The following is a 16,400-nucleotide window of genomic DNA, read 5'->3' as shown; positions in this document are numbered from 1 at the left end:
ATTTTGCGGTGTGTTTGTTAACAATTGATGAGCCACTATTGGTTAAGTCCAGTCTGGGCTCACTCTTCCTGTGTGTGGTGCCTGCTCCTGTCCGGCAGCAGTGGCAGGTGCTCCACGTCATTCTCCATCACCTCACTTTCTCATCAATAGTAGGGTGGATTGAATTCAAGAATTGAAGGAAATCATTGTTCCCCTTTAGCTTAATGTATCTCCCCCTCTCAGATTTGCTGTTATTAAGAGTCAGCTGCTTTACAAATTGTTTGGACCAGATATCTTAATAAATGTCTTTACTTTGGCTTTGTGGCATGTCGGAAAGCTGCTGTGACACCAGGGGTGCTATATGAACCCTCTGAGGCAGGGTGTGCCCGGACGTACCAACCAGAAGGGTCTTGAGAGTGTCCTCAGGGTGAGAGAGAGATTAGTGCAACAGAGCCCTAGGCTGTGGTGAGGAGGTCAGTCCTGAGATTGTTCAGAAATAAGACGCTGGCCAGGCATGGGCCTTATATTTCTAACTTAAAATGGAGGATTTATAGTTAACAAGCATACTTGAATTTTATTTGGAAGCTCAGTAACTGTCAGTCTGTTAGTGTTAACAAAAGTTTTCTGAAGATCTTTCCTGGAAACTCTTGAAGAAGAATTCTTTACAGGTAATTCAAGATTAAAAAACAAAACAAAATAAACTCATAAAAAGGATAAAATATTCAAAAATTTAAAAAGATAAAATATTCTAGAAGATCTTGTTAAACCAAGGCTTAAGCTGTGTGGTTGGTAAATTTGGGTCAGCAAGGAGAGAGAGAATACAGTGTGTGTTCTTAATCAGGAATCACCTGGAACCATCCTCCTCTTCTGCCTTACATCTGAGGCCAGATCTGAGTGGCAGTCTTGCTTAAGCCCAGTGGAAGCATGCTGATCTTTTAGTAGATTATGTGATTGTTTTTCTTTTGAGCATAATTTTGTTTTCGTGCTCATTTTGTGTTTATGGTAAGGGGTTCAGTTACTCAGAAGCCGTGATACTTGTTAGGGTTGGATCTGAGGTGTCCCCTAAAGCTCCTGTTCCTGCAGGAGTCCTCAGAGCGGAAGTGAATGGACTGTGAGGCTGCAGCCTAGTCGGTCCACCCTAGTTTGAATGGACTGGCTGGTGGTAACTGGGCAGCTGGGGTGTGGCTGGGGGAGGCGGGTCCCCTGCAAGGGAGCATCTGCCCTGGGCCCTTCCCCTCTCCCTGCTTCCTGACCCCGCCATGAGCTGAGCAGCTTTCCGCTGCCCCTCCCCTCGCCTCAGGCCCGGAGCAGTGGAGTGGCCGTCCATGGACTGAGGCCCCCGAACCCGAGCCCCAGATAAACCTTCCTTCCTCCAAGTTGTTCTTGTGAGGTATTTTGGTCAATGCAAAACAACAGTCCTTTATGGACACTTGACATTACTGATTCTTAGCTCTCTCCTGTGAACCAGGAAGGACAGGTCACATGACTGTCATGTGCAGCATGAAAGCACCAGGTCCACTGTCTTTTGGGAGTGTGTGGGGAGGTGGGAGCTGTCAGACTGTGCCTGTGGGCGGTGTCCCAGTCCTCCAGGGCTTGCCTGCTGCTCCTGCGCCTAGGCCGCTGCTCCCGTGCTGGGGTGGCTCGTGGAGGAGGGAGTCATGGGCTAGTACTTGTTTCTAGGACCCCAGGGTGGAAATGTCTGGTAGAAAATCCTAAAATGTCCAGGGCTGTGGATTTGGTCCTGTAGCAGGAGACCCTTGTTGGTCATTTTGCATCAGGGCTTCCGTCCGACTGTGGTCCCAGCTGGGAGCGCACTGTGAGGCTGAGCAGAGGAGCCTGGTTTGGCGCCACTCACCTGAATGTCTCAGGAGCCAGGAAAACTGTCCTCCCGTGTGGAGGGTGGTTCTTTTTTTTTTTTTTGGCAGGGGGTGGGTTGCTGTTCTTGTTGTTTTGTCTTGATACGATTTTAAAATATAACCAAAAATCTGATTCATGACTTCTCTGTGGAATGAAAACTTTCTGCATGTGAAGTCTGTTCATTCTGTGGGTGTTTTCCCAGGTCCCTTAGGACTGTGCCACTGTTGCCTGCTAGGAAGGTCACATGAAGGTCTGTCAGGAGGTGGGGAGGGTGGCGTTCTGCTCAGGCTAGAGCATTTGCCTTGGTGCAGGCCACACAACACACCCTGGTGGGTCAGACACCTTGAGTCAGCGTGCTGTTTCCTAAGATGAAAACATGGATTTTGGAAGGAATTTAGAAGTTCTTTCTCTTGTCCTCTGACAGAAATTGATCATGTTTAGAATCAGAGTGGGTGGGGGTGAGGCTCAAGGCCCCAGGTTCCATCCCCAGGGCTACAAAACAGACGGCAGGCCTCCTGGATCACATGGGCTGTGTGCAGAGCTCCTGCTGTCGCCAGCACCCCGTTCCTTCCCTTGACCACTGTGGAAAGTAAGCATAGAGGGCTGCGTTGGGGCTCAGGGGTAGAGCATCACCTGGCATGCATGAGGCACTGGGTGTGCTCCTCAGCATCACACAGACACAAAATAAAGATATTGTGTCCACCCAAAACTAAAATATAAATATTAAAAAGAAAAATAAGCATAGAGCTGGGCACAGTGGCTCAGGCCTGCAATCAGGGAGGCTGAGGCAGGAGGATCGTGAGTTTGAGGCCATTCTGGGCAACTAGGCAATACCCCATCTAATAAAACAACACATTAAAAAGAAAAAGTAAACATAGCCAGTTTGTGCCACTGTGGCCAAGAGTGGCCGAGAGCAGCCCCTTCCCTCTGTTCTGCAGCTGCGCCCACGGCCTGCTTTCTACAGCACTTGTCTCCGTCCTGCCATACTCAACACCTCCCGCAGAGTCCTGCCTCGTTGTGGGGTGCCTTGGCCCCCTAGGAGGCCCTTGATGCCCTTTCCTGAGCCCTCCTCACCCTGGTGGCTGAGCTTTGGGCTTTTCCAGGCTGTCTTACTGGAGAAGGTGCAGCGTCAGCATCGTGGAGTCTTCCCCAGTGCAGTTCAGGATTTAACCTTGAGAGGAGTTTGATCCTGGAGGGTGGCCTTGGGGTCTGCCAAAGATTCACAGACTGTTTTGTTTCAGAGCATCTTCCCAGGGGGTATTCCCCAATGCCGTTAGGACTTGGCCAGGACTTGCCATCGTCGCGCTGAGGCCTGGCCTGGGTGCAGCACTGCTGGTAGCACTGGTGGAGCGGAGCGCCAGGAGCTGCTTCTGCGATGGGCTGTCCCCAGGCAGTTGGGTGCCTAAGTGAAGTGTGCCATAGCTAACTGTTGAGGGCTCGCTTTAAAAGGGGTCAAGTTTTGGTGAATTTGAGTTTCTGTTAATGCCTCATAAACACATGCTTCCCTAACAGCATTGGAGCTGGACACCTCAGTTACCAGTGGACTGAACAGAAGTTTCTCCTAGTGACCTGCTGAGGAAACAGGAGTGGGCCACAAGGCCCACAGAGGGCTGTGCAGTGGCCAGATGGGTCCTGGAGAGTGGCCACCTGCTATCTAGCCTTGACCTGGCTGTTCATGTGCTCGAGCTGCTCCCTGCGCCCTCTGCCTCCAGCCTCCTGCTGACTAGGGGGCGTCTAGCAGTGGGGCGGAAAGGCCTCTCTGGAGTTGTGCTGGTGCTCCTCCTTCCTTGGGTCACTTCTCCCAGCTGTCGCCAGCCCGGCCTGAAGTGGTTCCCCACCAGCTTTGGTGGCCCGCCCTCAGTCCTCTTTTCTGCTCTTGTGTGCAGTTACAGGTTTTCATGTCCCCTCTCCACTGAGGCCGGGCGGGGTCCCTAGTCTGCCCTTGTTAGACTCTCTGGAAGCCCCAGGGTCCCCAGCGGCAGCCTGTGCGTGCCGCCTTCTGTAGGTAGCTGCTGTTGATAGTGAACCACGGGACGGAGCGCGAGGGCCTTAGCCACGCTTCCTCAGTAGGTTGCACGGTTGCTTCTTTGCGCGCTGGTGGCTTCTGAGAGAGACGAAGGGCGGCCTTTTCACCTGCTGATTCTTTCCAGGTGAAGCCAGACCTGTTTATAACTGAGTCTGCTGGTCACACCTAGTGCCATAGAACACCCCACTTGTTCTGTAGAATGCAGAGCTCCTTGGTTTGTTGACAAACTTGGTATGAAGAGAATCCAGCTTGAAGGTAGGTTCTTTAAATGGAATTTCTTGGAGAAAGCACCATTCAGCTCATTAATTCTCAAGTTGAAATGCCTTCACTAAAATATGGTTTTCTTGAGCACAGTTCTACCTTTTAATATGTCAAAATTGCATTCAGAGGTTGGTTAAAAGCTGAAAGTATGTTGCCAAGCTTCCAAATTGCAGGCTCAGAAATCCTTTGAAAGGGAAAGAGTGGGTGTGGGAAAGTGGGAGGAAGCCGTTACCCAGAAGGCAGCTTTCCTCTGGGCCAAGTTGATAAGGTCTTAGTTTTGTTTTTATTATTGAAACAATTGCTCTGTTAAACAAAGAGAGTGAGAAAATGATTATAGTAGTCTTCTCTTAAAAAAGTATTTCTTTAAAAGGGAGCTATCAAGGGACAGTTCTTCCTCTCTGAGGAAATTACTTCTGGGAGGCTGTTTTGTTCAACCTTTCTTGACTGTGTTTTGGGAAGTGCTGGGTGGTGTGATCAGGGGATGGCAGAGAGTTTGTGAGGAATAAGTCGAAGTTTGGGAATTGCTTCTGCTCATCTGACACAGTGATTCGAACCCTGGTGACAGTTGATAAGTGGGTTCTCCCGGGTATGGATCCAAATTGAAGGCCTGCTGGTGTGGCTCTTGTGTCCAAACAGGGTGTTAAAAGTAGGGGGACTTCCTGTGAAAACCCAGAGGGCTGGTTCTGCTTCATCTTGCTTCTGCTGAGCCTGGGGCTGGAAGAGGGCAGGGTGCCAAGGGAGAGCAGCGCCTGTTGCCCTGTACACCTGGGCAGAGCTTTGGGCAGACCATCGTTCACGGACATTTTCAGATCAGATGCAAAAGACAGCAAGAGCGGTATACTGGTTTCCTGGTTTGTACCAGTCTCTGTATAGTCTGACTTTATGTGTAATAAAAGCATTTATTGTTTCTTTTTTTTTAATATTTATTTTTCAGTTGTACACAATACCTTTATTTTTTTAATTTTTTTTTTTAATGTGGTGCTGAGGATCGAACCCAGGGCCTCACACGTGCTAGGCAAGCGTTCTACCACTGACCACAACCCCAGCCCTATTATTTCTTTTTGTGGGGGACACTGGGGATTGAACCCGGCACTTTAACACCAAGTTTTATTTTGTATTTTGAAACAGGGACTCACCAAGTTACCTAGGACCTCGCTAAGTTGCTGAGGTCCCTGGGCTTTCAATCCTGCCTCAGCCTCCGGCGTGCTGGGATTACAGGAGATGTGCCACTGGGCCTGGCACACCTTTTATTTCTCGTGTGAACTTTTTCCCTTAAAGCTAACGATTGTCCACCCTCTACCCCCACAGCCACACCCACCCCTAGATTTTTTGGTAGAAATATTTCAAAGCAGGTTGTGTATATCCTGACACTTTACTCTTTTTTTTTTTTTAATATATTTTTTTTAGTTGTTGATGGATCTTATTCATATACTTATATGCGGTGCTGAGACTCGAGCCCAGTGCCTCACACACGTGAGGTAAGCACTCTACCACTGAGCCACAGTTCCAGCCCAGCACTTTATTCCAAAGTAGTAAAGTGTGTATCACTTAAGAATAGCTATTTTCCCATATAAGAATGATCAATATCCCACCTAAGGAATTTAACATTGATAGAGTAAAATTTATTTTCTGTCTGTTTTGTGGTACTGGAGATCAACCCAGGGATGCTCTACCACTGAACTACATCTCCAGCCCATTTTATTTTTTTATTTTGAGACAGGGTCTTACTAGGTTGCTTAGGGCTTCACTAAGTTGCAGAGGCTGGCCCTGAACTTGTGATCCTCCTGCTTTAGCCTCCTGAGTCACTGGGACTACCCACACCAAGCATTGATGATTTCCCGATCACAACATTCCTCTGTATTTATTAGATAACATTTTTTTCTGTAAAATTTCTTACCCTGACCATTTTTCTTAGTTGCATTCCATGGTTTATACTGCCCTGCCTTCTTTTTGCTTTCTGGTGCTCACATTAACCCAGAGTTGGAGGGTGAAACCCCTGCAGGCTGGTTCCCGTGTCCTTCAGACGTACATAGTCCTGCCAGTTATTCCTCTTGGGTGGGAAGTGCTTCACAGTCACCTAGCCTTGTCCTTGCTCCAGAGTCGTAATCCTACCACTTCTCCAAAAGCATAGGTTCCTTCTCAGTGGGGAATGTATTTACAAATTAAGATCTAGTGCCAGGTTAGCTCAGTGCTACTGAGGGCATTGCTTTCAGGCCTTTGCAGTGGACAGAGCTGGGACATGGTGGTGGTGGTGTTGTAGTTTTGGAACTGGGGATTGAACTCGGGGGCACCTGACCACTGAGCCACATCCTCAGCCCTCACTAGGAGTAGCTTAGTGCCTTACTTTTGCTGAGGCTGGCTTTGAACTCATGATCCTCCTGCCTCAGCCTCCAGAGCGCTGGGATTACAGGCTTGTGTCACCGTGCCCTGCAGTCCCCCCCACCCCTTTTGACACAGGGTCTTGCTAAGTTTCTTAAGGCCTCACTAAGTCACTGAGGCTAGCCTTGAGCTTTCGATCCTCCCAATCCTCCCGCCTCAGCTTCCTGATTTGCTAGGATTACAGTTATGTGCCACCATGACTGGCTTAGGATGTCATTTTTTAAATAAAACTAGACTGCTTCTGTTTTTTTGTTTGTTTTTCAGGAGTTTCTTATATACTTTGTAGAGGTAGGTGAAAACTAGGGGTTGGAGTTTGAAAAATTCCAGAGACTAAAGTTATATCGACTTTTCTCAGCTTTGCTTTCCCATAATCCTCTAGGAAGCTAGGTTTTCTTGGCTCACATTATGTAGAATCCTTTGGCCTTAGATATCTCTAAACACGGGCCAGGGAGAGCGAGACTCCTTAGGCTACTTAGCTAACATTTTTATTCCATGATTCAAAAATATTAAACAAAGAACGTTGAGGTGTTTTCTTTCTCAGGGCTAAAAGAAAAGTGGGACTTGGTCTTTGCCTGTGGCCAGCAAGGAAGGCATTTGGTGGCAGAGTGCTGGGACTTGGAGAAGGGAAGGTACTGTCTACCCTGAGGCAGCTCTAGAGAGAGGCTGGGAGGTGCAGGCCTTGAACCTTGTCTGGTTCATCCCTAGGGGATGGGCCCTCTCTGCCAATGGGATCCTGGAGGCCACGGTGCCATAGGGAGGGGAGGGTTTTTTAAGTTCCGGCTTGGTCCTGTGGGTAATGTCTCATGTTGACTCCATTTCAAGAACTTAAATATACTGAGGGTATTTAGAAAACCTTCTAATTCAGGTCCTCTACTGAGAGAGAATGAGTACCTTTTTTTTGTTTGAAGACTTGTGCACTTAAATTCTTGGTGTTATAGTGCTGTAATGTACAAAGCTAGAGGTTTTTGTTTTTGATTTTAAGTGTATAATTTAAAAATCGGTTTAGGTGGTTTTCAGTGTTAATATGGAACAAATGAAGTCAGTGATTTCAGGTTTTCTTACTGGAATTGCTCATTTGTTCAGTACTTAATGCTCACACATTCCCAGGGCCTCCTGAGGCTTATCCAAGGTGTGATCAACAGTGAGACACCTCTCAGGTGTTTATGGAAAGAGGCACGAGAGCCCGACACTTTATCAGGGTCCCGGCCCTAGTGGAGCTGAGGAGACGTTGTTGAGTGGAGGAGGAGGTCAGGGCGTTAACATGAAGAGTGTGTTTTCCACTCTCAAAGGAAGGACATCCAACAGGCACATGTGCTCAGTCACCCACGTGGGTCTTGCCTCCCTTCCAGGCTGTCCCGCTGTGACTCTTATCACTCCAGTCTTCCTTCCTCCCTGTCCCCTGAAGAGGAGGAGAGGCCCAGGAGGCCTTGTGTGTCAGTGTCCCTGTTGGTGACCCGGGCTTTCCCTCCTGCCTTTGGGGTGTGGTCCCTGCCTGCCAGGAGCTTCTTTGTGCTTCTGTGTTCTCTTTCTTGGACATGCTGTCATGCTGTCATTGCTGATGTGACAGCTCTGGGGGCTCGAGGCCTGAGCTGCTGCTTCCCCCACCAACCTCTGTCCACCGAGTTCTGTTCTCCCCTCCTTCCACCTCAGTGGAACCTGTGCATCTTCAGGACACTCCCGCCTTCTGCCCCCGAGTTCTTGGTGTCAGCTGCCTCCCTCGCTCCCCTCTGCTGCCTAGTCTGGTGGACCTTATAAGCCAGTTACTTGGTCACATAAGCCGAACAAGTGGGACTCATCTGGAAGTGAGGGCGACTCTGCAAGGAACTGCAGTGGGGGCTCCTGGGAGTTCCTGTGCTCCCCCCTGCCCTCTGGAGCCTCGTGACAGTGCCGTGGTCTGCATTTTGCTTGCTGCTCAGGTGAGCAGGCCTGCTGTGGGTGAGCAGGAGCTCGTGCACGGAAGGCCATGGCTCCTTGCTGGACAGAGCTTTGGACTACTTGCACCTGTCAGAGGTAGAATCGAGCCATTTGTGCCATTTTCTCATTAACTCACTCCATAGATGTCTTCCTAAAGTTTGGTTTAGGTTGTGATGAATCTAAGATGGGAAGTCACAGAACCTTTCCTCCCATTTTTAGTCCAGTCCCACAGAGGAATGGCATCTGTCACCTGGGCACCATCATTACCCTGCTTTTCCTCCTTTACGGGTGGGGACAGCAGAGGAGATCCTGGGCCGCCTATGGCTAGACTGCTCCCTGCATCCTGTGGCATCTGTGCCATGTACCTGGGCCGGGACACCTGGGTTAGCTGTGCTTCCAGCAGTGTCTCTAGCTCAGTGATCTTTGTAGATTGCTGCGGAGTAAACTAAATCGGCTGCTTCGGTGCATTTTCCAAATGTCGTCCCAAATTATGTAGCAAGTCTTACATTTTATTTTGAGATACTCGTAGATCACAGTATATTAATAGTATATTGTCACAAAAAATAACATGGAAGAATCCTGCCCAGTCTTCACCCATGTCCCCTGTGGTGACATCTTGGGAATATAGGAATACAGCATTGTGGTCAGGGTGCTGGCGTCCTGCAGCCATACCTACATCTCTTCTGAACCCTGGCAACTGAAAGTCTGTTCGCGGTCTCTTTAATTTTGTCTTTCCAGGAGTGTTAGTGAATGGGACCGCAGCATGGAACTGTTGGAAAACTGTCTTGCCCAGCGTAGTTTCCTGGGGATTGTCCAGGTCATTGCGTGGACAGTGGCTCAGCCCTTTCCATGGCCAGCAGTAGGCTGTGGCTGTAGGTTGCCCAGTATTCACTCGGTGGAGGACCCTGGGGTGATTGTAGTTGGGTTGTTGGGAGTTCAGCTGCCTGGAGGGTCTGTGCATGTGGCCTTTGTTCCTCTGGGACAGATGCCCAGGAGGGTGGTGCTGGCCCCGGCTGTGTGGCAGCTGCCTGTTTGGTGCTAAGAAAGTACCCAGCTGTTTCCTGGTGACACCATTTTTCATTCTTGCCGGCAGTGTCTGGGGGCTGCTCTCCACATCTTACCAGCACATGGTGGGCTGTGTTTTGTCATTCTGGTAGATCTGTGGCGAGACCTCCTTGTGGCTTCAGTATGAGTTTCTGTGGTAGCTCATTGCTCAATTGACCGTCTAGTTACCTGTATGTGTGCTCTTTGGTGAGATGTCTGTGGCTTATTTTCTAACTGTTGAGTTTTTAAAAATTACCATCTTAACCCCCCTGCCCGCCTCTGAGCAGGACCTTGCAGGTTGCCCCAGCCATTCTCGGGTGAGCGGTGCTGACTGTGCGCGTTGCTGTGCAGCTCACTGCGTTAGTTGGGTTCTGTGTGTTCTCAGTGTGTTCTCTTTCCCAGAGAACGTAGTCTGTGAGTAGTTTCTGTCTGTGACTTGTTTTGTCTTCCTCTTAACAGGGACTGTAGGAAAGCAAAAGTCTTTGGTTTTGATGAAGTAAATTTTTCCTTTTACAGATTGATTTTGGGTGCATAGTTTTATGTTTTGCTTAAGTCTATGGTTTATCTTGGTTTCTGTTCATTTGTCTTCTGTTTTTGCAGTGCTGGGATCATAACCAGGGCTTTCAGCATGCTAGATGAGCAGTCCTATTTTGGGTTAATTTGTACATAAGATGTGAGGTTTAGGTCAAGGTTTAAGTCAAGGTTTTGTGCATGATTAGCATGTGCAGGGCCGTGGGTTCCATCCCCAGCACCAAAAAAGAGAAAAAGAAAAAGGGAAACATCATTTGGGTATATTTGTTTGAGTCTAGTTCTGGGTTCTGTCCCATGGAGCTGTGTGTCTGTCCATCAATACTATGTAACTGCTGTGTAACCATAGCTACATGTAAGCCTAAAGACCCGGGGCGGGAGTCCCTCCAGTTTATTCATTTTCAGTAATCATTTTAGCTTACTAGGCATTTACTCTAGTTCCTTCGCTTTTCCATGTAAGTTGTAAAATAATCTTGCCTGAGGCTCCAAAGTATATTTGCTAGAATTTTGGTAGAAATTATGTTTAGCCTGTATCTATGTGGACAGAATCGACAATTCACCAGACTGTCGTGAATGCGGACGTCTTTTCCAGGTTAGTGAAAGCTGCAGGTGACCAGCCCAGCTGTGGCGTGTCCTGTGGGCACGGGCTGAGATTGAGCACTCCTTCCCTTTCGGGCAAGGAGAGACTGAGGTTGGGACTTCATTCACTTCCTCTGTCTCTTTTTTTGGTTTGTTTTTATCCATAGGCCTATGAAAGGAGGTTCCCTACATGTCCGCTGATTCCCATGTTTGTGGACAGTGACACTGTGAATGAATTCAAGAGTGAAGACGGGGCCATTCACGTCATTGAAAGGCGCTGCAAGCTGGACATAGACGCACCCCGGCTGTTGAAGAAGGTAACTGCCCAGGCCTGCCGGAAGGCGTTGGTCCCAGAGATAGAGAATTTATGTTTCCACTTCTGTCACAGTGGTGTTGATAATAAACCCTTTTCTCTTTATTTCTTTTTTAAAGATTGCAGGAGTTGATTATGTTTATTTTGTCCAGAAAAACTCTCTCAATTCTCGGGAGCGCACTCTGCACATTGAGGCCCATAATGAAACGTTTTCCAATCGGGTCATCATTAACGAGCACTGCTGCTACACCGTGAGTGCACAGCCCTGGGCGGAGCCCGCCAGCCGGGAGGCACGGGGGCACGGCTTCCAAAGGTGGTCAGCCATCACTGGAACGGCGTGCCTCTTTGTCCTGGGGTAGTTCTTTGCCATATATTTCCTGTTAGCAGTTCTGAAGGGGATCAGCAGTGGCAGGTGTGGCTTCCTGCAGGCAGGATTGCACTGTGGTGGCAGTCATAGCCAAGTCATTCCACTGCCATGCTCTGCTACTTGAGAAATGCATTCTGAAGAGCAGGATGGTGTGTGTGTTTGAGATTAGAGCTGTCACCTTCACTGCCGACCACCCTGCTTTGAGAGCTGCTCTCACGAGGTCATTAGAGTGGCCTCCTGCGTGGTGTGTCTGCTGCCGCCTTAGCCACCTCCAGTGTATCCTTAATGCTGAACCCACAGTGAACTGCTTTAGGATTGTCAAGTTTTATCACTGAGCTCACAACCCAGTGCTTCCACATGACCCTCGGAGAAAAGCACGAGTGCTTGCCATGGCCTAGGAGGGCCGGTTCCCCCTCAGTCCTTGTACATGGCTGCCAGCATGCTTGCCAGCACACCAGCCTCCCGAGGACTTCCCCAGCCCTCCTTCAGGTTTGCCCAGATCCCTGTTCCCAGTGGCCAGGCGACAGCGCGGCCTGCAGCCCTACCCGGTCCCCTTAACCCGCTCTACGCTTTCCCCATGGCCCTGATCTTCCAGCAGCTGGAAGTTCCTCACCTTTCTGTCCAAGGCTCGTGGCTGTCTGTCTCCTCGTGAGGCTGTCAGTGACACGGAAGGGTCTTTCCTTCATTCCCAGTGGGAGAGCGGCTCTGTGTGTAGGGAGGTGAGGGACTGGGCAGGGGAGGACGAGCGCTCCTCTCAGGCCACGCTGGTGTCTTGGAGTTCAAGCCCTCTGTAACCCTCCTTGTGCTGTTTCCATGGGAGTAGCTCTGTTGTAAGAGAACTGCTCCTTCTGGTCGCTGGCCGAGGGGAGCAGAGCAGGCCTCGCTGCCGCACACAGCAGGCCTTCTCTTCACCTGCAGGTTCACCCTGAGAATGAAGACTGGACCTGTTTTGAACAGTCTGCAAGTCTAGACATCAAATCTTTCTTTGGTTTTGAAAGTACAGTGGAAAAAATTGCCATGAAACAGTACACCAGCAACATTAAAAAAGTGAGTCTCTGGGACTTCATGGGAAAGGGAGGGCAGCAGTCTCCTGAGGTGTCCGAGCTAGTCCTCTGGAAGGCCGGGAGCGGGTCACTCGGGGGTAGAAATGTGCTTCCACCCTGCCCTGGGCCTTCTGTTTGGCCCTGCAGGGCTGGTGGTGCTGGCTGCAGGTGGAGTGAAGGAGGCACAGGCGGGTCACTCCTGGCCACCACATTCTCTGCTTGGAATTGTGGGAACATGGGAAGTTGGGGTGAGGTGGCCGCACCCCTGGGTTCTACTTGTGGGTCTGCTGATGGAAAGTTCTGTGTGTTGAGGAGATTCTTGGCAGGTGGCCAGGCAGGGCTCCCTGGACCTTCTCAGGTGCGGCCGCTCGCTCTCTGGGAGCTGTGGGTCGTGGTTTTAAAGCTGTGGTGGGGGGCTCTCGAAGGTGGTTGTATTTTCGGGTACAAGGTTAGAATTGTGTTCAGTACAAGTGTGTCTGATAGATCAGTGTTCTAGATTAGTTTGGGGCATGCTACCTCCAAGCTATATCTCAGCCCTTAGTTTTTGGTAGTTACCTCACAAATTGGTAAGGGACAAATGATTGAAGTATCGACTCTACACTCACCTTAACCTTGGTCTCCTCCTAAGGGGAAGGAAATCATTGAGTACTACCTTCGTCAGCTTGAAGAAGAGGGCATCACCTTCGTGCCGCGCTGGACCCCACCTTCCATCGGGCCCTCTTCAGAGACGTCCTCGTCCAGCAAGAGTCAGGTGGCATCCACGGCTGTTGTGGTCCCAGAGGCTGCCCTCAAGGAGGGGCTGAATGGAGAGGCCCTCAGCAACCCTGGAGGGACCCCTGAGCCCACGGTGGGAACCCCTGATGGTGGGTCTGAAGAAGGCTCCATTCTTCCGGCTAGACTAGGAGTCGTGTGGGGCCTTTCCTCCCTACTGCTCTGCCTGTTCCTGTTTCCTTAGGACACACAGCACCACGTGGAGAAAGAAAGCCATTTGTTGTTTCTGGTCTCATTTCCTTGTCTTATAGCTTATGTGATACATTCATGTGATTTTTTTCTTAGTTTTTGTTTTTAATGGGCAGAAAAAGATGTTTCAGGTTAGTTGCAGGTGCCTGAGGTGAGCACGAGCCATCCGTGCTTTCTCCTAGAACTCCCACCGCTGGACACCTCACTCGCTCAGGTGCCAGGGACTGTCCAGGCACTGAGTGGAGGGTGCTCACGCCATTGTGGCTCCTTCTGGGTGGGGGAAGCTGAAGATGCTCCCTGTGTTTACATTGACTGAGGCAGAGACCTGACCTGCCTGGGGCACAGGGAGTCGGTCCAGGGCTGAGACTGTGCCCAGGTGGACGGGCTCAGGGACTGCTTTAGCCACTGCTCCACTTGGCATGTGCTGAGAGTAATGCCCATTGTTAAGAGTTCAGAAAACACAGGAAAGTAAGAAAAGACAAGAGTGTTCTGCCATTCAGAACGTTCACTAAAATATCAATATCTCTTCATACTTTTGTTTTGTACCAGGCACTTTATCACTGAGCCACACCCCCAGTCCTTTTTTATTTTAGAGACAAGGCCTCTCTAAGTTGCTGAGGCTGGCCTTGAACTTGGGGCACAGGGCTCCTTGTGATCCTCCTACCTCAGCCTCTTGAGCTGTTGGGATTACAGGCGAGTGCCGCCATACCCGGCCTTGCATACATTCTGTTGGCAGCTAACTGTGCCATTTGATGACTTTCAACAGTTTGCTGGGAGTGGGGATGATTTGGGAATATGTTTTATTTTTCACCTTGTGAATATTTTTTTGTTGTACTTATTTTGTTGTACTCATCTGTCCAGTGGTACCTTATCTGGAGAAACTGTGTTCTTGAACACGGTAGCTGGATCCTTAACGAAGATTTAGATCTGCTTGGTTGTTTCATTTCATAATTTTATATCATGGAAGGGCTTTGTCACTTTGAATTAAACCAGTCGTTGAATGTTTTCTCTAGTCATGGTGATGTCATGAGGGGCATTGTGGCTAATTGAATTGAGGTAGTTCAGTGTGGTAATCAGGGAAAGGTAGCTGAGTCAGAAGGCTCACCTCTGGTTCTGTGGTGTCTTAAAGATGTCACTAAATTCTCCAGGGTGGTTGCTTTAAATGTGTCCTCTCTGTAGTCTCCTTCACCCCAAGACTCTAGCCCCACCTGGCACTACCAGGCAACGAGAGCCTCAGGACAGAGTTCATCTTTGCAAATGGTGCCATGTGGTTCCCATTGCAGACAAACTCGATGCCGATTACATCAAGAGGTATCTGGGTGACCTGACCCCACTCCAGGAGAGCTGCCTTATCAGGCTTCGCCAGTGGCTCCAGGAAACCCACAAGGGCAAGGTGAGTGTTGGCCCCCAGGCTGTGCAGTCTGCCATCTCTGGTCCTGCTGCAGCTGGAGAGGTCATCCCCACGGGAGTGTCGCCAGCTGGAGCCCACGTGCCTGGCAACAGGTTGGGCTGGCCTTCCTCGTGTGCATGGCTGCTGCTCTGTGCGCTGTTGCTGAGATGGTCTGCTCAGAAGCAGTCGGTCATCGAGTGGCAGAGTAGCATGATGTTCCAGGTAGCCATGCATTTTAAATTTTGAAAAGATTCGGAAGGAGGTCAGAGTTTTATCCAAGATTAGAAATGTTTGAGCTTTAATTCTGAAGTTTTATGTGAAATTGTAGCCACATAAGAAATTTGGTTTTAATAACAAGTTTATGTAGCAAGCATAAAGGTTACTTAATGGCCCAGTGCAGGAAGCAGGCACCTGCACACAGTTTTTCCGGTCTCTAATTTTCTCAGTCCTGGTTGCATGAGAGCTTTTTTTTTTTTTTTAATAGTTGTAGATGGACAGAATGCCTTTATTTTATTTATTAATTTTGATGTAGTGCTGAGGATTGAACCCAGTGCCTTACGCATGCTAGGCAAGCGCTTTGCCACTGAGCTACAGCCCCAGCCCCCGAGAGCTTTTTAACACCATTCATTAGGAAAACAGCTACTGTTGGTGTCTGCGACCGTGTGTTAGACATGCTTTTAGCTCTTCGTGTAGTCTTCCCAACAGGCCTAGAGGTGGGTGCTGTTCCATCATCTCCTTCTTTCAAAGGTCCAGAAACCAAGGCATGGAGAAGTTAAGCAGCTCGCTCAAGGTCTTAAGCTAGGAAACAGTGGGGCCAAGATTTGAACCAAGACCATGTGGTTTCAGCACCATATTCCTGTTTATTTATTAGATACAGGATATTCAACCTAGGGGTGCTCTTCCACTGAGCCACATCCCCAGCCCCCTTTTTTATTTTGAGGCAGGGTCTTCATAAGTTGCTGAGGCTGGCCTCCAACTTGTGATCCTCCTGCCTCAGCCCCCCGAGGTGCTGGGATTATAGGTGTGTTCCCACGTTCTTAACCGCTTCCATGTGCCTGTTGCTGCTTTCCAAGTGAAGATGATGCCAAATCACTGCACCCTATGCTTTGATTATGTGCCAAGGTGGGATACCACGCAGACTCTTGCTCCCACTCTCTTCATGGTCTCTGGATGGTCTGGCTACCTGCATTAGCGAACAGGTGACCACAGAGGGAAGAGACCCGGTCCAAATGAGACCCAGATCCTGGACTCAGCCTTCTTCTTTATTCAGGGTGACCAGGCTGATTGACAGGGTCTTGAGAAGGTTCCTGCATGTCAGCAGCACCCCCACACTGCCAATCCCAGCATGGTTTCATTCCAACTTTTAGTAGAATCTCCATGCAGAAGTGCACAGGGCACAATGGTATGCCATCGCATAGCTTGGAACTGTTGCCTGTGTTTCAGACATTGTGCCTTCACATTGCCCAGACTGAAAGGGTGCTTTAGGAAGATCACTAGAAAAATCAGATACTGATTTTTTTTAATTAAACATCAGGCCAAGATTTTTCTGGGAATAGCTAATTTTATTTTTTTTCCGGTGGTGGAGAGCAAACCCAGGGCCTCACACGCCGGGCAGTGCTGTACCACTGAGCTGCTCCCTGCCCCAGCAGCAGCTCGTTCTAAACAGCATGAAGGTGCAGGTTACTGTTGAGAAGAGATGGAGTTTGAGTCTTGGTCTCTTAGCAACAACAAACCTTCCCCTGGACCCCCAGTCCTGGGGT

The 16,400-nt window shown here is 49.4% G+C and overlaps 1 protein-coding gene across 5 annotated transcripts in view; it reads left to right on the top strand.

Moving 5' to 3' along the window:
* Sec14l1 (SEC14 like lipid binding 1) overlaps positions 1-16,400 on the top strand; it is a 45,860-nt gene that overhangs the window by 15,970 nt on the left and 13,490 nt on the right. For 4 of the 5 annotated variants that reach the window (XM_048797781.1, XM_048797789.1, XM_048797787.1 and 1 more), the window contains 5 exons: positions 10,735-10,884; positions 11,000-11,131; positions 12,166-12,294; positions 12,919-13,153; positions 14,534-14,643. In XM_048797781.1, the coding sequence (XP_048653738.1) occupies positions 10,735-10,884; positions 11,000-11,131; positions 12,166-12,294; positions 12,919-13,153; positions 14,534-14,643 (756 nt within the window). The remainder of the gene's footprint in view (positions 1-10,734; positions 10,885-10,999; positions 11,132-12,165; positions 12,295-12,918; positions 13,154-14,533; positions 14,644-16,400) is intronic. The other variant, XM_015504134.2, reaches the window with a different exon arrangement.

This window comes from Marmota marmota, unplaced genomic scaffold (genome assembly GCF_001458135.2).
Source record: "Marmota marmota marmota unplaced genomic scaffold, marMar, whole genome shotgun sequence".
NCBI lineage: Eukaryota > Metazoa > Chordata > Mammalia > Rodentia > Sciuridae > Marmota > Marmota marmota.
Note: the sequence above shows the minus strand (reverse complement) of the source record. Positions and strands in the feature narration are given on the sequence as shown.